Below are 18,555 nucleotides of genomic sequence, written 5' to 3' on the forward strand. Positions count from 1 at the left end.
ACATTGTCATGCGAGATATGTCTTCAGTAAGGCTGGTGGTGAACTTAACCCTATCTGCAAGCAAATCAGCCACACCAACCTTGGGTCAGAGCAGGGTAGAGGCACACAAGCTGAATACAGTATACACAATTAATGTCTCTCAAGTCACCAGTCCAAGATCCATCTGCAAGATGTGAATTAGCTTAGCTTCCACCTGGGCTCATACACTCCCCCGGCCCCACTTCCTCCTGCATGGCTGGAAGCAGGGATTGGGAAGCTTTCACTTTCTGTCTTCGTTAACGGCAGCTTGCTGTGTCATCCGAATACAGAACTGTGGTTCGCAATAACTATGGTTAATCTACGGTAAACAAGCCCAGCTTCAGAAATCGCAATGTTAAGTTAGCGTGTTTGAAACTAACCAAACTTAATGTTGCGACTTCTGCTTGTTTAAGCTAACCCTAGTTAACATTAGCCATAGTTTGCTGGGTTCGGACAACATGGCAAGACACAGTTAAAAAGGAGCACAGCGAGAAGCTTCTGAATTCCTCCCAGCTGCATAAGATGGCAGAAAGATAGAATGTGCCAGCATAGGAAAGGAGAAGGCTCATTCACATGTGAATTTCAGTGTGATGTTTGAATGCAGCCAGTGGACTTGAATCCCCATTGTACATACCACCATACCTTGCAAAAGATTTAACTTGAGAGAGAGAGAGAAGCAACAGAGCAAAGAAAGTTGTATGAAGAAGACACTTCTCCCCAGGCAATTCTATTACTCCCTGACAGGAATACTTCTTTCTTCTATTTCTTTCATTTATATTATAGGCCAATCTATTGCCTGAGAAGATTTGCGCCTGCTATAGAACCTGTCGTTTTCTGCTGAATCAGGTCCTCCAAGATTAATGGAAATGTCAACATAATGAGGCAAAATGCAGACCTATTTCCCCCCAAAGCCACCATATCCAACATTGCCGCTCTTTGAACATTTAAAACTCACAATACTTGGGATGCTGAGATTGCCATTTATTTTTAAAAGATAAGAGAAAATAACTAAATATAAATATTTATGAAATATGCAACCATTTGTTTCCTATTTATGCTTTCAATATACGGAGAAACATATACAAAGTGTTATTCAGATGAATACAAGTATATTTAAAAGTGTCAAGGAATGACAGTAAAAATACTTTAGTCATCTCTTTCAAAAGGAGCGTGCTCCAGTGAGCATTATATGCCTGTTGTATATAATTTAAGAGAATCTAATGAAAATGCATATTCAGTAAGCATGAGTGTCATGGCACACGTATTACAAAGGGGTATGATTAGCAGCCATTCTTTTAGCTGACAGGATATTATATATATATATATATATATATATATATATATATATATATATATAAATGTATTCCGTAGTATTTGATTTAGACTGTCAGAGAGATATGAAAACAATTCATCCATAAATAAATTGAAATCAGGAATAGATTTATGGAAAACTATCAAGTTGACACAACCATATTGTTCAGCTCAACATCAAAAAATCTAAGATCATGGCCACTGGTCCCATCACTTCCTTGCAAATAGATGTGGAAGAAATTGAGGCAGTGAGAAATTTTACCTTCTTGGGTTCCATGATCACTGCAGATGGTGACAGCAGTCACGAAATTAAAAGACACCTGCTTCTTGGGAGAAAAGCAATGACAAACCTAGACAGCATCTTAAAAAGCAGAGACATCACCTTGCCGACAAAGGTCTGTATAGTTAAAGCTATGGTTTTCCCAGTAGTGATGTATGGAAGTGAGAGCTGGACCATAAAGAAGACTGATCGCCGAAGAATTGATGCTTTTGAATTATGGTGCTGGGGGAGACTCTTGAGAGTCCCATGGACTGCAAGAAGATCAAACCTATCCATTCTGAAGGAAATCAGCCCTGAGTGCTCACTGGAAGGACAGATCCTGAAGCCGAGGCTCCAATACTTTGGCCACCTCACGAGAAGAGAAGACTCCCTGGAAAAGACCCTGATGCTGGGAAAGATTGAGGGCACAAGGAGAAGGGGACGACAGAGGACGAGATGGTTGGACAGTGTTCTCGAAGCTACGAACATGAGTCTGACCAAACTGCGGGAGGCAGTGGAAGACAGGAGTGCCTGGCGTGCTATGGTCCATGGGGTCACGAAGAGTCGGACACGACTAAATGACTAAACAACAACAACAAAGGATGCCCCCTGTATGTTAACCAAGTTTTGAGCTAGATTAATACTTTCAGATTTACTTTCTCTCTTCATCATTTACAGATCATTTCAACATTAAAATTCTGTACCACAGCTGCTTCCCCCACTCCCCACAATGTTCTAGGGCATAATCATGTGCTCTTCCCCCCGCCTTTGATTAGGTAAACGAACATGAATAAATTTGCATGATCCAAATAATCTGTCATATAATGCAGTTTATAAGACATAATTTCCACAGGCTTTCACATTTAAATGTGTTTTGGTAACTCGTTTCATCTGTTTAAAATTACTATACAGTCGAGATTTTCAATGAGCATTTTGTACATTACAATAACAAATGTCATCTGCTTTAAGATGTAAATGTAGCTCAGCAATGCAGAAGCAAACCTAAGGCAAAAAGCTCCCCATGAGAATTGAACATTTTATTGTCAAGCTAACTCTCTGTACCAGCAATCCCTATGCAAAATCTTGAAGGGATAAATATGATTATCTGCTGTCCTGGCTTGTAGGTCACAAAACGTCTTAAGACTCTTTTTAACTTCCTGCTGCACTTTTTAGATGGCAGGATGGGATAATCAACTCAGCCTCTGAGGCACCCCTGATAACAGGGCATAGCAAGGCCTGGAAGTTATTCTCATTAGCACAACTCTGAATTCAGCTAAGACTGAAACAATATTTGGCTGAAAAGGTCCATAAAGCTGCAGATTAAAAAGGAATATCGAACACTAACCATGAACGGGCCTTCTAGGTTAGCACAGGGATGTTGCAGGTTGTATGGCTGGGATGCGCCAAAGGGAGAGCCATGTAATTTGACAGATTTCCTATTCTTTTCCTCTAGTTTTGCTTTCCGTTCCATCCATGGCCAAGCATGAAGGCACCACCTCCACACACACACACACACACACACACACACAAGAAAACAAGATGAAACTGGGTGACTGTGTCCCTCTGAGGAGAGAATGTTGTGTGGAGCTTATCTCCCAATGGAAGCATCAGCTAAGGGACATAAGATCTAATTGGTAGCATGGAGGGTTGAGGACCAAGTGGCCTTGCAAACATCTGCCATATATGTGTTTGTGGACAGGGCCACTGAAGTAAAGTGGGCTGTGATGCGCTGGGGAGTGGGCAGGTGCTGTGCCTCCTAGGCCAAGGCCATGCCTACCTGAATCCACCAGCTGACAGAGGAAGAGGCTGCCTTTCCTAGAGAAGTGGGAGAAGAAGACACAAGGATGGAGTCAAAGACGCCAAGAGCCTCTGTTCTGACAAGATAGTCTTTCAGAGCCCTGTGTATGATTAGGCCAGGCATCCCCAAACTTCGACCCTCCAGATGTTTTGGACTACAATTCCCATCTTCCCCGACCACTGGTCCTGTTAGCTAGGGATCATGGGAGTTGTAGGCCAGAGCATCTGGAGGGCCGCAATTTGGGGATGCCTGGATTAGGCTGTGCCAGAGTTGCTCCTGGGAATGGAGAGATCTGGGGCAAAAAAAGACTGAAGGTCGCGTTACTGAGGCTTATGAAATGAAGAATTTACTTTTGGGATGAAGGAAGGGTTAGCACAAAAACACTACCCTGTCCTTGTGGAAAGTGCAAAGATTTGTAGTCATGGGAGTACTGAAGCTTGCTGTGCCCTCTGTTTTGCATGAGAGTGTGAGTTCAAGAATCCTTGGTGTTGCAACACTGAAGACTGCCACTGCTTGCCTCTTAAGGGTGTTAGGCCTAAGTCATTGGCCAAGGCCCTGTTGTAGGAAACAAAGATCCTTGACTCTGGCCTTCTAATGGTTTCCACATGGTCTCGGAGATTCTGATGGCTGAGGCTTTCCTAGGGTGCTGATCACAGTAGGTGAGGTGCCAAGCTTGGTGGGGTGCGTGGCTGGGTGGAGCCAGGTGGCGTTGGGATGAACAACCAGACCTTGGTGCAGCTGGTCTTTTTCTAAGAGGGAGAAACCCAAGTGGAATTGCTGCTAGATGCAGGATCTCAAGTGACCACTTGTGCACTTGCCTTCCCACAACTCTACGATGGGAGATTTAACTGCTGAGGACAATAACTGTACAATTAAGATAATATACTCACCACACCAATGAAGAGAGTTGCGTTGAATCTCAGCCCACAGTCATTGCTTGTTTTCTTCCATCTGCCCTAGTACAGATCATGCAAGGAAAAAAAATGAGTAATGAGAGTTTAGCCAGCCAGCAACTACAGGTGGAGTAGAGCTTGGGGTGGAGCTGTCCATGTTTTTCCTTGTGGGGGAACTCCACTAATGTGGATGGCAAGGAGGGGGAAAAGGGGTGGTTGGGCGAAAAACAAATCTATGGCATTTTAATTCCAATTTAAATTACTTTCAGATGCCTTGACCTACCTGAATATACCTGAACTTGTATTTCTACCAGCAGTCTCCTTCACAGAATACAAACAGTGCAGAAAACACTGCCATGTGCACTGAACGCCACTAGGGGATGCAGTTGCTAAGAAATTGCTTTCTAAAAAATTAGCATCTAACATATAGGTAGTCCAAACATTACAATTTCAAGCTTTCTATTAATTGCATAAAACCTTAGGCTCTACCCTATAATGTAGTTGGGGAAGGGCCATAGATCAGTGGTAGAGCAACTATCTTGCATGTAGAAGTTCTCTCAGGTTCAATCCAACAGTGGCATCTGCAGCTCTGGCTAGGAATGTTTCCTGTCTGAAACCCTGGATACCGTAGCTGCTGCCAGTCTGTGTGGACAATGCTAGGCTAGATGGATCAATGGTCTCAGTTAGTATAAATCTGCTTCCTGTGTTAGCTCAGTTGGTTAGAGCATGGTGCTAATGATGCCAAGGTTATGGGTCAAGAGGTCTTCAATTCCTGCATTGCGGGGGGTTGGACCAGAGATCTTCAGGGTCCCTTCCAACTCTACAATTCTGTGATTCTGTGTTCCATGATCTGTGAGTTCTGTTCCCCTTAAAAGACTTATTTGTTTGCTTATTTTTCTTTAAAGTATATATAAGACTGAGGTTATTATTATTATTTATTGGATTTATATACCGCCCTATACCCAGAGGTCTCGGAGCAGTTCACAGATCAAAGGGCAGTTCAAAGAACAATCTGAGGTTTTGATCCTTAAAGTGCACTGGCAGCCATTGCAGCTTAAAAAAACCCTGTTCTTTGAATGAAGCTTCTGTTAACAGGAGTGCTTAATGTCTTATTGTGTTTTTATATTTTGCTAGAGTTTTTATATTTTACGCCAGAGAGGCTGGGGCAACCCAGTCAGATAGGCAGGATATAAGTAAAATAATAATAATAATAATAATTATTATTCTGCCGGAACACAAAATGGCAGCCCTGATGTATTCAAAGCTGCGGGGTGGGTGCGCCAAGCTCTGGGCCTTCCAAGCCGCCAACTTCAGACCCCCTCATGCGCAGATCTAAACCAGAGGCAGATTTTAGGGAGCGCAAGCAGTTCAGTAGCACTGGGCCCAGAGCCTCAGGGACACCAAAACCATGATGCAGAATGGAAAGTGAGGGGGGATGCTGAATTTTGGGGTCCCACAGGGTGCCACTGACATTTGAGACCCCAAGGCCTGCTGTCTAAACACTCTTCCCTCCCCCAACCAGTGACTAGCAAGGGTGGGGATGGCAAAACAAGCACAGGGGCGCAAGCAGAAGAAGCCAAAAAGGGGAGAAAAATGGACGGCAAAGAACTGAGGGGAAAACATATTAAGGGTCCCGAGAAAGGAGATAAAGCACTCATGGGCTCCAAGAAGACAGAGGCGAAGGTGGCAGAGGGTGGGTGAGTGGGGAACCACCAAACTCGCACAAAACACATACAGTACCAGAAAGACTACAGATGAAAACCATTTTTTTTTCTCAGATGGAAAAAAGGATCCCAACCCCCTAGCCCGCAACAGCAGGCAGTGATGGAGAGAGGACGCTGCCCCGATCCTTCGTTTAACAAGAGGCATCATCCCCCATCAGCAACATCTGGCAAACAGCCTTTCATGAGTTGTCAGGGAGGGTCTGCGGAATCAGTGGGTTTCCCGGGGGGGGGATGCGGAAGCGAGGAGAACAATCCACACTTACACCCGCCGACCCCCAGCCAAAGCGTGGTCGCCTGCGAGTGTGGGGTGGGGCGTGGGGGCTCTCTCTCTCGCGCGCACACACACGCTACTTCCTACCGTACTCACACGTTCGGTAGCAGGCGCTTCTGCACTCTTACCAAGCACCCCCCGGCACGCGTCAAAGGGCCTCGCGAGATCCCCGGTGAAAGGGAGCGAGGGGGAGGAAGAGGGAAAAAGTGTCCTACCCCGTCAGTCATGCATCTTGCATGTCCATGACGCGCTCAGGTGGAGCCCAGTGGGACAGGTGTGTACACCCTCCTGCTCACCGCCTGTGCCTCCAGAGAGAGAAACGTGAAGAGTATATAACGCACGTCGACTCTCACAAACCTCGTGCTCGGTTTTCTGAAATAGCTGTTTTGCACTTTGGGAGAAAGAGTGTTTGCAACCAAACTATTGTTTTCTCCCATAACTATTGGCGGCGGGGGTGGGGGTTGAAGTTGACCACAACCCAGTGTCATGTCCTTTGGTGCAACTGTCAGATCGGAAACCAAAAGGCTTCATATGCACCCGGTCCATTCTGCACTGGATTTCGGCCACGAAAGGATAAAACACAGCGGTGTGGAGGTTGCTGCAAAAGTAATTCTAATTAAACCGCCACATTCCCTGCCCCCCTTAATACAGTACTGTATTGAATTTCTGCCGAGATTCAAACCTCAAGTCAAAGCTTGCGTTTATTTAAATACAAGCACACTGCGCTTTTTTTTAAACCCGTCTCAGTCTCCGCTTCAGCACAGCACTGACATTTCAGGGCTGTCAAAATTTTTTGCAGCTTTCACCTACCTGACCTACAATCTAGGAATAATAATAATTAATGGACTACAATGCATCCCGGCCACCACCGTCACACCGATGCAAAACGAGAACAAACATGGTCTCTGCATCCCGTTTTTGTTTTGTTTTTTGCATTGTTTTGAGGGGGAAAGGTATTTACCGCCTGAAACAAGACGCAGGATGCAATCTCATGTCAGGTAGCACAGCGGGCCTTCTTCCTAGGCAACTGAGTTAAAACAAATATGAATATGTATTTGCTTCTACCTTTTTTCTTTTCTTTTTTTGCGCTACCCTAAAGCCTTGCTTTTTTTCCTCCGTGGGCTCGTGGTTGTTTTCAAGCAGCTGCCGATTTCTCCCCACGAGGAATGAGAGGGGAACGGCGCCCACGCCGACCAAACGAAACCTCCTGTATGCCCAGAAAAGCAGACGAGCTGCCCCCTCTGCACTTTCGAAAGTCTATACCGCGCCTCGAGGACGCCGGAGACAGGAAGCATCCGGGTGGCACTCTCGCGAGAGGCGAGACCAGGAAGAAGCTGTGAGCTCTGAGGAGGGAGGAGGAGGAGGCGGGCGGTTGGTGGGCGCCGTCGGCTGCTGTGGTAACGGGGCTCCGTCGAGGGAGGGGGGAGCGCTGCTTCGGGCGCCTCCCCTGCTCCCAAGATGGCGGCGGCGGGGGCTGCTGGGGTGAACCCTTTCCTCAGCGACTCCGAGGAGTCGGACCCCGACGAGGCCAGGCCCGGAGGCGGCGGCGGAGGCAGCAGCAGCAGCGACCCCGGCGGAACGGCCGCTCCGCTCCCGCTGCCTTCGTCGGCCTGCTCTTCGCCGCCGCCGCCACCGCCCCTTCAGCAGCAGCATCTGCCCTTGCCGCCTCCCTCCTCCCTGCAGGCCGAGGAGCCGCCTCGGGTCCCCGTGGACGCCCTGGCGGCTCAGCTGCTGCGCGACCAGTTCGTGCTGACGGCGCTGGAGCTGCACACGGAGCTGCTGGAGAGCGGCCGGGAACTCCCCCGTCTGAGGGATTACTTCTCCAACCCGGGCAACTTCGAGCGCCAGGGAGGAGGAGGATGCGGGGCGGCGGCGACGGCGCCCACCCCGCCGGCCTCGGCGGCCCCGGGGCTACTAGCGGGGACCGGAGCGGGGAAGGAGCCCGGCGCAGCAGGACAGCTCCGTAAGTTGGTTTGTGGAGGGAAACAAATAAAATAAAACAAAACAAGGGTAGCTCAGTTCCGCCGACTCGGTCCTTGGTTGACCTTGGCGAGTTGCTTTGGTTTCGATGCACTCCTACTATTTTGCTTCGGAGGAGCACCTGTCAGTTGTGGCAGGAAGGGAGGCGAGGCGGGCAGGGTTTGTTTTTGAAAGCAAGTGGTGGGTTTGGCACGTGTAAGGTAATGCCTGGGTTGGGCTTACTCCGCTCCACCCCACCCCACCCAATGCCCTGCTTAAGTTAGTAAGTTAGTACCATCATGTAGTTCAACATCAGTGCTTCCCCCCCCCCTGGGTAAAAGGGAGGTGGGGAACTCACCATGAAGTTTATTGCTGGGCTGTTTGCAGTGCCACCCACAGCCCCTGGGGCAGTGGCGAAAATGTAAGCTGGGTTGAATAAACTCAAAGCAGACTCGGGATTAGAATTGGCTACAACTTTATTGATTACAGATATAGGCAGATATTTGGCTTAGGCATTGGGTGTATATCCATTCCAGTCTGTCCGCACCTCCCCCCACCCCAAAAGACCAAAAAAATAATTTAAATTTTAAAAGGTAAGGGAACTCAGTTCCCCTGTGTTCTGCTAAAGAGAATTTTTCAAAACATTGGTCAACATGGTGTTGTTTGCCACACTTAGGGAGCAGTCCTGTAAACAAGGAGCTGGTATGAATACCCTGGCGAAAAGCTACTCCGTTCAGCAATGGGGCTACTGCTAATGGAACCGACCTAAGCCTGGCAGATAGAAACCATTTTTTATAGTAGTGCTTGAGATACACCACCCTTTTTGATGCCTTGACTTATGCCAGGTTGCCAAGTAACACGACTGAGCTGAGGATCCAGCCTCTGTGGTCCTGCCTCTGCCACGCTGCTTTGTCAGGGCTTACCCCAGTTTAAGAGCCGCTGAGCTCTGCTCACCCAACTAGGTCCCAGCTCTCCTGGGGTGAGAGAGATAATACACCCTGGCTGAGTCCAAGGATTAAGTAGTTAAGAGCGCATAACTCCCTTCCAGCGCTTCCAGAGCTCTGCAGGAGCCTAACCCTCTCATCCCAATAGATCTTGTTGTAGGGGAAGGGCTTGCCTTAGTGGGAAGATGGGTTGTGTGATAGTACTATTAAGACTGGAACCCTATGCATACTTACTTGGGTATAAGTCACATTTAACTTAATGGAAATTACTTCTGAGTAAATATGTATAGGTTGGGTTGCAGCTCATCACCCCTCATGCAGGTGTATTACTTTGACAGGGTTGCTAGGTCAGAGGCTATTGCTTCTAAACATTAACTAGTCCTTGCCATCTTATAGCATTGTTTTTAACAGTATAGATTTGGATGTACATGTTGATCTTTTTCATTCTTGCAAGTAGCATATCATCATGAGCTCAGGCTGTGCTGATTATTCACACATCTGCAGAGGTGACAAGAATAGCTATGACTATTCCTGATCTGAGTGGATTTTGCTTTCTTTTTGCAAGGCTAGATGTTGGGTCAGGTTGGGTTCTTCTGAATCACTTTCTACCTTATAAAAGTGAAAACTGACTCCCCTGTCACTTGCAGTTTGGTGCAGAATCACCAAGCCAGGGTTATAGGGAAAGCCCTTGGAATCATAACCAGTTAACATTGGGTGAGATCCAGGCTTCTGCTCTTGCAATGGGTCCTCCTTTTCCTCCTACAGCCTTCATGTGCTTCCAGAATTTGCTTTGGAGGGCTGAGGAACTTTCCAGAGCAGATTTTGGGAGCATTCAAGGTGCTGGAGCAGGGAAGAAGGCTAAACTAGAAGTATCATTGTGAAGTGGATTTTCATTGTGCAAGTGGGCAGTCATCATTGGATGTTGATCTTCATATCACAATAGTAGTTAGCCAAATAGAAAACATTGTGTTCATATTACTTGCTTTGTGTTTAGTTCCTTTAAATAGCTGGCATGATGTTGTTTTATTGCACCCATGAAACAGTACCTTAAGTACTAGAAGCGGCTATTGACATAATGTGCCATAAGTGTTAGCATCTTGTTTAATGATGGAGGCATGGCTGATGTTGAGGCATTGAATTGGGAAATGGGTATTCCTGTGGAAGTGAGTATTAGCAGGTTTCTGTGTATTTTGTTGGAAAGGTACAGTGAGCATTCGGGTATGTGCAAGTATCTGCAGCAACCCAAATTTGATTGAAATGTTTCTACCATTGCCAGAATATAGATAAAGCAGATACTCATACAGAAGCTGTTGAATGTGCTATTGTATTAGATTTATCTATAGGGGTAATAGGATTGTGTTGTGTTCTGGATAAAATGGAAATAACTTAGGTTAATCAGAAGACACATTGGAGTGATAGAACTTCATAAGTACATCTCAGAACTTCCTGAGTTGCAGAACATTCCACATCAACAAGCATTATCAGACACTTGGAAGACAAGTGTAGGTATATAGGGAAAATATTAATATATGGAACAATTTTTGTTCTTTTTAGCTATGACTCTTAAACTGTATTCTTGGAAGTAAGAGGGAACAACTCCTAGTCAGTTCTGATGAAATGCTGGGGTCAGATGTCTGCAAAAACACTGTTCATGTGACTATTCCATTCTCATGATCAGCTAAGTCAGGTGGGAGCATTGCTTCCTCTGTAAACTGGAAAATTGCAACTTGAAATCTTCTTGGTAACAAAAGTTAAGCTATGATTCTGTGTCTGTTCTCTGCCTCCATGTTATGCTTCTCAGAAGTTAGACTTATTCCCATGAACAGATCTTAACACATGTGTTCACTAGCAAATTGTAAGAATCAATTTTTAGAATTGTATAGGTGGAATGGACCCAATCCAACTCTGTCTTAAAATATCCATTCCTAAAGCAAGTATGGACAACATATGATCCTTGAAGCGACTTAAGTTACATTACTCCTGTTCCCCCCCCCCAGTATTTAGAGGTGTTAACCATGTTTAGTAGTAGTACCAATATATTTTTGCACTAGTATTTGTGTAGTATGACACAATGATAGAGTAAATTATTTGATACATTTTGGGGTTAGGAAACAGCTCAAGGAGCTCCAAATGCAATTAGTCTCATATCTAATTATACTGAATGCTATTTTGCTTTCAGTCTTTAGCACCATGTTGGCATAAATACAGGTGTGATACTGATCTGAAAGTACAGTTATTCTCATCGTTTGATAGCTTTATTAACATAAATTATTGTTTTGGTTGAGACCATATTAATGAAGAATAGATCCCTCTATCACATTTTCCGAGATGTTGTTTTATTCAGTGTGTGCAGCAGGATCTTTTTGAATTTATGGTGGCATTCTTGCGTTAACCAAGGAGAAATGTTGTTAGGTATTTCACCCTATAAAAATGTTCAATTATACTATAAGCTGCTTTTGAAATAGGAAAAATGCCAGTAGCGACAAATTTTTCATTTATTGCTTTGGCACTAAGTTAAGAAGGTGGAATCACACCACTCTCTCTCTTCCCTCCACATGTGAGGGTGAGAAGTAACACTTTCCAGTTTTGAAGAAATCTCAGTTTCCTGTTAAATCGGAACATGGGAACTGCAGTTTGTTCTGGACTGAGCATGGAAGTTTTACATTTTCATTGCACATGCAATCAGGAGGAAGGATGCTCTTTTTTGTCTCAATTAATAATGCTTTGTGGTTACTGCACCTTGGTGCATAGATTCTTTTTTGGATGAATTGATTATTGAAGGTTGCACCATATTGTGGGCAACCCACCCTAGAAGCCTATCTGTCCAAGAGCTTCAAATCCTGTTCAGACATTTTCCATGTGTAGACTCTGTGCACGGAGAAGAAACAACAGGATTGTGACCAGGGTGGATTTGATTTAAATCAAACTGATTTAAATCATGATTTAAATCACGATTTAAATCACTAGTCAGTAAGGCTTGATTTAAATCATAGTCGATTTAAATCACATGAAAAACTTAAATACTGTCCACTCCAAACAATCAGAAAAATATTGTTTCTATTCTATTCACTGAACTTCTTGAAACTTAGCACTGAAGGGGTTGTTTCTGTATTCATAGGTTTGTAGAACAATAGGATTAAGGTCTTTTTCTCAACTCTGTTCATGTTATAACATTTTTGCTGTGAAGAAGAGGCATGTGATCTCTGTTGAGTCAAATTCAGTTTTGAGAACTGCAAAAGTAAACCAAGCACCTGCGATAATATCTTGTAGGCAGAGAAACTGCCCAATAATCTTACAAAAACCTCTGGAAGAGCATGACATTGTGAATGGATTAATGGAATTTATTTAGCCCCAAAATTAAACATATACAACCTTATTCTACATAGTTAAAAAACTAATCTTTATTTCATGATGGAATAACCTTTGGATGGTAATATATTTTCCTCAAAAAGCATTTTATTTTTAAAAAAATCAGATTTAAATCAAAAAAATCGATTTAAATCAAAAAAATCCGATTTTTTTGATTTTTTTAAAAAAAATCATTGATTTTTATCCACCCTGATTGTGACCCTGTTTTTTTTCTGTAGCCCTAAGCACACCTCTGGGTTTCGCTGCGTTGGCATGGATTTATGCCTAGCACAGGGATTGAGGACCTTTTTCAGCCCAAGGGCCACATTGCCTCGTGGGCAACTTTCTGGGGGCCTTGTGTCAGTTCTGGGTGGAATGATAAATGTGGCTCTTTACTTTTGTACAGTTGGCTACATTCCAGTCACTCAAAAGCCAGAAGTTTCTACACTCACACCCATGCACATATCTCTCCATCCAGGCAAGCAAGAGGCATTATCATAGTTCAAGGACATATTCCAAGCCAGGTAAAAGCACTCAAGGAGAGCTTAGTGCAGGGCTGGTGAAGGGTGTGACCTGGAGAGAGTCCTGAACGTCAGATTGAGAGGCCTGCAGGATTGCATTTGGCCCACAGGTTCCTCACCCCTGGCATAGCGAAAGCCTACCAAAGACCAGAACCCCGATGTGATATTGACAAGCTGGAACAAATAGAGAGGAGGGCAACCAAGATGATTAAGGATCTGGAAACCAAGCCTTATGAGGAATGGTTGAGGGAGCTGGGTATGTTTAGCCTGGAAAAAGAGGAGACTGAGAGGAGTTCTGATAGCCATCTTCTGATATCTCAAGGGCTGTCACATGGAAGATGGAGCAAGCTTGTTTTCTTCTGCTCTGGAGGGTAGGACCCCAGCCAATGGCTTCAGGTTACAAGGAAGGAGATTCTGACTAAACACCAGGAATAACTTTCTGACATTAATAACTGTTCAGGAGTGGAACAGAGTCCTTCAAGAGATTGTGGACTTTCCTTCCCTGGAGGTTTTTAAGCAGAGGTTGGATAGCCATTTGTCATGAATGCTTTAGTTGAGATCCCTGCATTGCAGGCGGTTGGACTAGATGACCCTTGGAATCCATTCCAACTCTACAATTCTATGATTATAGGTGGTTCCAGGTCTCAATTGTGTTGAAGGAGTGAGGTAGTAGCTGCTTTTGTTATATGTAAATCCAGGATAGCTAGCAGCAGAATGATGTACTCGTGTAAATGCTTCTACAGCATTTACCACGGTCTGTAATTCAGGTGTACTTGACCAGAGCTAAAGACTATCTAAGAAGAATATACGTGAAAGAAACTTCTTGTATTCCGTATAACCTTTCAGATATTACTAATCAAAATTGCACTCATTCTAATTCTAACATGGAAAGTAAACTAAGAACTTGCTTCCTTTGGGCTGCTGAAATACAAGTGTTTGAAAAAGTGAGGAGTTGTCTCTTTTTCCTTCCCCATTTCTTGTTCACAGCAACTCAGCCTCATTTATTAATTCCACAAGGCAGGCAGGCGGACACTTTTCTGCCCCCCTCCCCTTGTTCTTATCCTGACAATGGTTCACTATTAATTACAGCTGAAGGTCTCCGAAGTCATATTCCAGGCTTAACAGAGTTAAAGGCACTGTAAAAATTCTAGGGCTTGAGTTTCTTCAAGGACTTCAGAACATTTATAGTTTTGGGAAATGATGGGCTTAACTACTTCATATTCCTCAGAGATGCCCCAGATAACAACTCCCAGCATGAAATAAGAAAATATAATTACTCCTCATATGTACAGTAGCTAAAATAGAAGCAGAGAAGTGGAAGTACCGTGTTTCCCCTTTTTTAAGACACCGTCTTATAACTTTTTTTCCTCAAAAAAACACACGGTGGCTTATTTTCAGGGGGTGTCTTTTTTTTTAAGTGCTGGTACAACTGGGTCCCACTGGCTCAGGACACTCGGTGCTCTCTTCCGCGCACATTATAAACACCACACTCTAGCCTACTGTGCTATCCAGGTTTTACTGTCAACCAGGCTGGCAGCAGCTCTCCAGAATTTCAAACTTGGGGGTACCTGGGGGTTAAACCTGGGATCCTTCTGCTCCCCGGGCTCTCTCACGCCGGCCGAGGAATAAGGAGGGAGGCCGTGACCCGTCCCGCTCTGAGATGCTTGTGAGGGAAGCGCGAGGGGGACGAGGCTTGGGCCCATGCCCCTGGCGCGCGCGCGCGGCTGAATGACGAGCCGAAGCGGAACCTTTTCTCTGTGGGGGGGGGAGACGCGCGCGCGCAAACACACACACACACACACACACACACACACACACACAGAGACACGCACAGGGAGAGAAAGAAAGAGACGCGCGCACACACACACACACACAGAGACGCACGGGGGAGAGAGAGAAAGAGACGCGCGCGCACACACACAGAGAGAGACGGACGCACGGGGAGAGAAAGAAAGAGACGCGCACAAACACACACAGAGAGAGACGCACGGGGGGGAGAGAGAGAGAGACGCGCGCGCGCACACACACACACACACACACACACACACAGAGAGACGGATGCACGGGGAGAGAAAGAAAGAGACGCGCACAAACACACACACAGAGAGAGAGACGCACGGGGGGGAGAGAGACGCGCGCGCACACGCACACACAGAGAGAGACGGACGCACAGGGAGAGAAAGAAAGAGACGCGCGCACACACAGAGAGCGTGCGGCTGCAGCACACACAGAGAGCGTGCGGCTGCAGCGCTCACGAAGCAGCGCTGCACTTAGGGGAAGATGGCCAGGGAGGGGGGCTGCGGGGTCAAGGCAACGCGTGAAAGGGAGGGATGGCGAGGAAGAAGTGGGGAGTGAAGTGATCGGGGCTTTAACATGCCCGCACGCGCAAAAGGGAGGCTCGGAATGTGGAGATCGGTTCTGGCTGCTTCTCTTAAAGTGCCGCAAGTAACGAGCCTCTCTCTCTTTTCTCCTGCCGCTCGTGCCCTTGGTGCTTCGTGCGGTGCTGCTTCACGCTTTGTCAGCGCTGCAGCCGCCACCGCTTCTGGGCACCCACCCGACCCCGCAGGCTTCCTCCTCCTGCCGCGGCCGGCATTGCAGGAGCTGGGTCCTGCTGGCTGGTGCTCCGTGCGGCACTGCTGCACGCTTTATTGGCACTAAAGCAGCCACCGCCGCTTCCGGGCACTGACCCGACCCGGCAGGCTTCCTCCTCCTGTCGCGGCCGGCATGCTGGGTCCTGCTAGCTGGTGCGGAAGTATGGCTTATTTTCGGGGTATGTCTTATAGCTCTCAAATGGTTAAAAACCCTGCCATGGCTTACTTTCTGACTACGTATTAAAAAAGGGGAAACACGGTATTTACTCCAGCAAGGGAAATCAAGTCTGTTGTTGAATAATTAACCACTGAAAAAAATTGCACTGGAAAGCACATGATAATCTGCTGTTACTGTAGAATTATCTTTTCAGTTTGAGAAACACGGCTACATTTGAAATCATCCCCGCTTAGTACTTCAAGAAGGACTTTAGATTATTACATAGCCACCACACCTAAATAGGATTGAATGTTTTCATTATTACTTCTTGTTCATCATATTATGCAGCCAGTTAACCATTTTGCATTCCATTTTCATTGCAGCATCAAAAAAGGGCCATAACTCTATGATAAACTAATTTTGGTTTATTTTAATCAAAGTTCTAGTCAAATAAAACTTTCTGGGTCTGTCTGTCCCCCAAAGAAGCTTTCCAAACTGATTCAGTGCTCCAAGTCCAGTATAAAACATTCCAAGAAGCTTAGGTTTCTTCTGTAAGTTCACTTAGGCATTGTCTGATGGAGAATCAAATATTTGATTAATAATTTTTAATAAAATTGAGTGCTGAATCATTAGAATGCAATATCTCATCACTAAAGTTCAGTAGTTGGTCCACAAACCCATAATGGCATTTTATGCAGAATTACAGAAGGGGGAGGAGATTTAGAACTTGAGTCTCAGTGCATGCTTGCCAATTTGATAACTAGGAAAGTCACTTTTTTCTTGCAACCCAATCTTAACACAGGCATTATTGATTTTTTTCTGCCAAGTGATTTGCTCAACTAAAGCCACAGTTAAAGCAACCTATTTGTCTGGAGCAAGTAGCAGATGTTCCAGCAATTGCTTGCAGTGAGTAGTAGCAATAGGCTGAATGGCATATGCTTGGTCCATATGTTTATGATAAATTAAGAATAAAAGAATAAAAGGGCAAATGCATGTGCCTGCTTAACTTGTCGCCTCCTTGCTCACAATGGGTTGTAGGCCAAGGTTGGCAACCACAAAAATTCAGCCCCTACACACATGCTCTTCATAAATGTGTACACCTACTAGAAGATACAGACTGGCAGCAGTCATTGTAGTCTTTTGCACTCCCCTGATGTTTCTCTGCAGCTGCTTGTTCATGGTCACTCCCTCCTGATAAGCGGAAGAGAGCATTCACAGACAGACTTGTTTACAAGTCGATAAATTGCAGCATATTTTTAAAGATATCTGCTATTTATATTCCCTTAGTTGCAAATTATTAAATCAAGGGTGGAGAACTGCTGACCAACAGCCTCTTGTCCTTAGTCATGCTCATGCAGAAATTAGCAGCAGCAGCAACAGCAGCCAAGAAAGCTCCTGTTCATGCTGATAGTACCTTTCCCCCGTAAACTATATTGCTGCATATGTAAGAGTGGTTTTAAATAGGCAGGTGTTTGCCTTCTCCATGCACTGCCAGACCCATGACCTCAAAAATCTCCTGTGTGCCGCAATGAAACTTAGGGAACATAAACCATTTGAAAGAATGGGACATTTTGCTGCATGACAGATCTTCAGTGGTGGGGAAAGACAAGGTGACTGAAAGAAGATGGATAGCCCACTGTTAGCTCTGACTCTATCTGCCTTTTGTATGTGGTCCCTGTGAGATTTCCCACTCCCAAAGGAATACAGACCCAACACAAAAAGGTACCCCACCACAGTCTTAAAATAAAAGCACTTTGCACCTGACAGAAGACTTGTGTCTACCGCAGTAATCAAAGATCTTGCAAACTTGAATGCATGTTAACATCTGTTTCAACTATATCAACATTAATTGGAGTCCCTATGTGATAAAATAAAGATAGCTTGTAAGTTTTCAGGAAGATGAAATGTTGTGAAAATAAATTCTACTGCCAATTTTGTTTGCATTCTTGGAAACTCTTGAAAAGTTGCTTATTTTCATTTCATTCAAATAAAATTACCAAATCTCCTTAGTGCCTTTTACTTCACATAATTAGCCTCAACTGATTAACACATTATTTTCCTCGGATTTGAAGTGGTTACCTCTGGCACGAATAATAGCAGCAAGTCAGTGTAGAGTAAAGGTGTGGAGTTTTGTCAAGTATGGTAATTTCAGGATTAGGTTGCCAAAATAACTTGTTCTACCTGTTGACCAGGAATATGGAAATTTGGAGAGTTTCTGTGCTTGCCAGAAACTGTTCAAAAGGCTGACTTAAGAAACAAGCTACAGCCAGGCCAAGGTGCAGAAAGAACAACACAGTATGGATTATTATAGGAAACGGATAGATGGAGCAGAAGAGTAAACTGGTAATTTAGATGGAGAGCAATTTTGTTATTTCAGTGCATCCTGTTGGTAGCACCAGAATAATGGTATCTTTTTTTAAAAAAAAGTTTTGTATTAAGACCTGTGTGATTACTTAACAATTATGAGACTGTAAATGATTACAGCTATAATACTCCCCCACTCCCAGAAATAGTACAGTCATATCTTGGAAGTCTAATGGAATCTGTTCCGGAAATCCGTTTGACTTCCAAAACGTTCGGAAACCAAAGCGTGGCTTCTGATTGGCTGCAGGAAGCTCCGTCAGATGTTTGGGTTCACAGACCGGAACACTCACTTCTGGTTTTGCAGCATTCAGGAGCTAATACATTCAACTTGCAAGGCGTCAGAATCCAAGGTACAACTGTATTACTATAATGTGTTTTGTCTGTCCCTCAGTTTATG

General features: G+C 44.9%; 2 protein-coding genes across 17 annotated transcripts in view; one reads left to right on the forward strand and one right to left on the reverse strand.

Annotated features, from left to right (window-relative positions):
* Positions 1–7,438, reverse strand: part of PIGN (phosphatidylinositol glycan anchor biosynthesis class N) — a 79,747-nt gene extending 72,309 nt beyond the window's left edge. For 3 of the 14 annotated variants that reach the window (XR_015951640.1, XR_015951641.1, XM_088676216.1), the window contains exons 1-3: positions 6,371–6,505; positions 4,277–4,337; positions 3,366–3,403 (exon numbers count right to left, since the gene is read on the reverse strand). Coding sequence is in view for 3 of the 14 variants with exons in the window: in XM_088676216.1 (XP_088532342.1) it covers positions 3,366–3,403; positions 4,277–4,337; positions 6,371–6,501 (230 nt within the window). In the remaining 11 variants the exon portion in view is untranslated. Of the gene's footprint in view, positions 1–2,933; positions 3,051–3,365; positions 3,404–4,276; positions 4,343–6,370; positions 6,626–7,339 lie in introns of those variants that run through there. The other 11 variants (XM_060278028.2, XM_088676214.1, XM_088676213.1 and 8 more) reach the window with 11 other exon arrangements.
* RELCH (RAB11 binding and LisH domain, coiled-coil and HEAT repeat containing) overlaps positions 7,375–18,555 on the forward strand; it is a 63,770-nt gene continuing 52,589 nt past the window's right edge. For all 3 annotated transcript variants that reach the window (XR_015951639.1, XM_035124817.3, XM_035124818.3), the window contains exon 1: positions 7,375–8,237. Coding sequence is in view for 2 of the 3 variants with exons in the window: in XM_035124817.3 (XP_034980708.3) it covers positions 7,733–8,237 (505 nt within the window). In the remaining variant the exon portion in view is untranslated. The remainder of the gene's footprint in view (positions 8,238–18,555) is intronic.

This window comes from Zootoca vivipara, chromosome 8 (genome assembly GCF_965207765.1).
Source record: "Zootoca vivipara chromosome 8, rZooViv2.hap1.1, whole genome shotgun sequence".
NCBI lineage: Eukaryota > Metazoa > Chordata > Lepidosauria > Squamata > Lacertidae > Zootoca > Zootoca vivipara.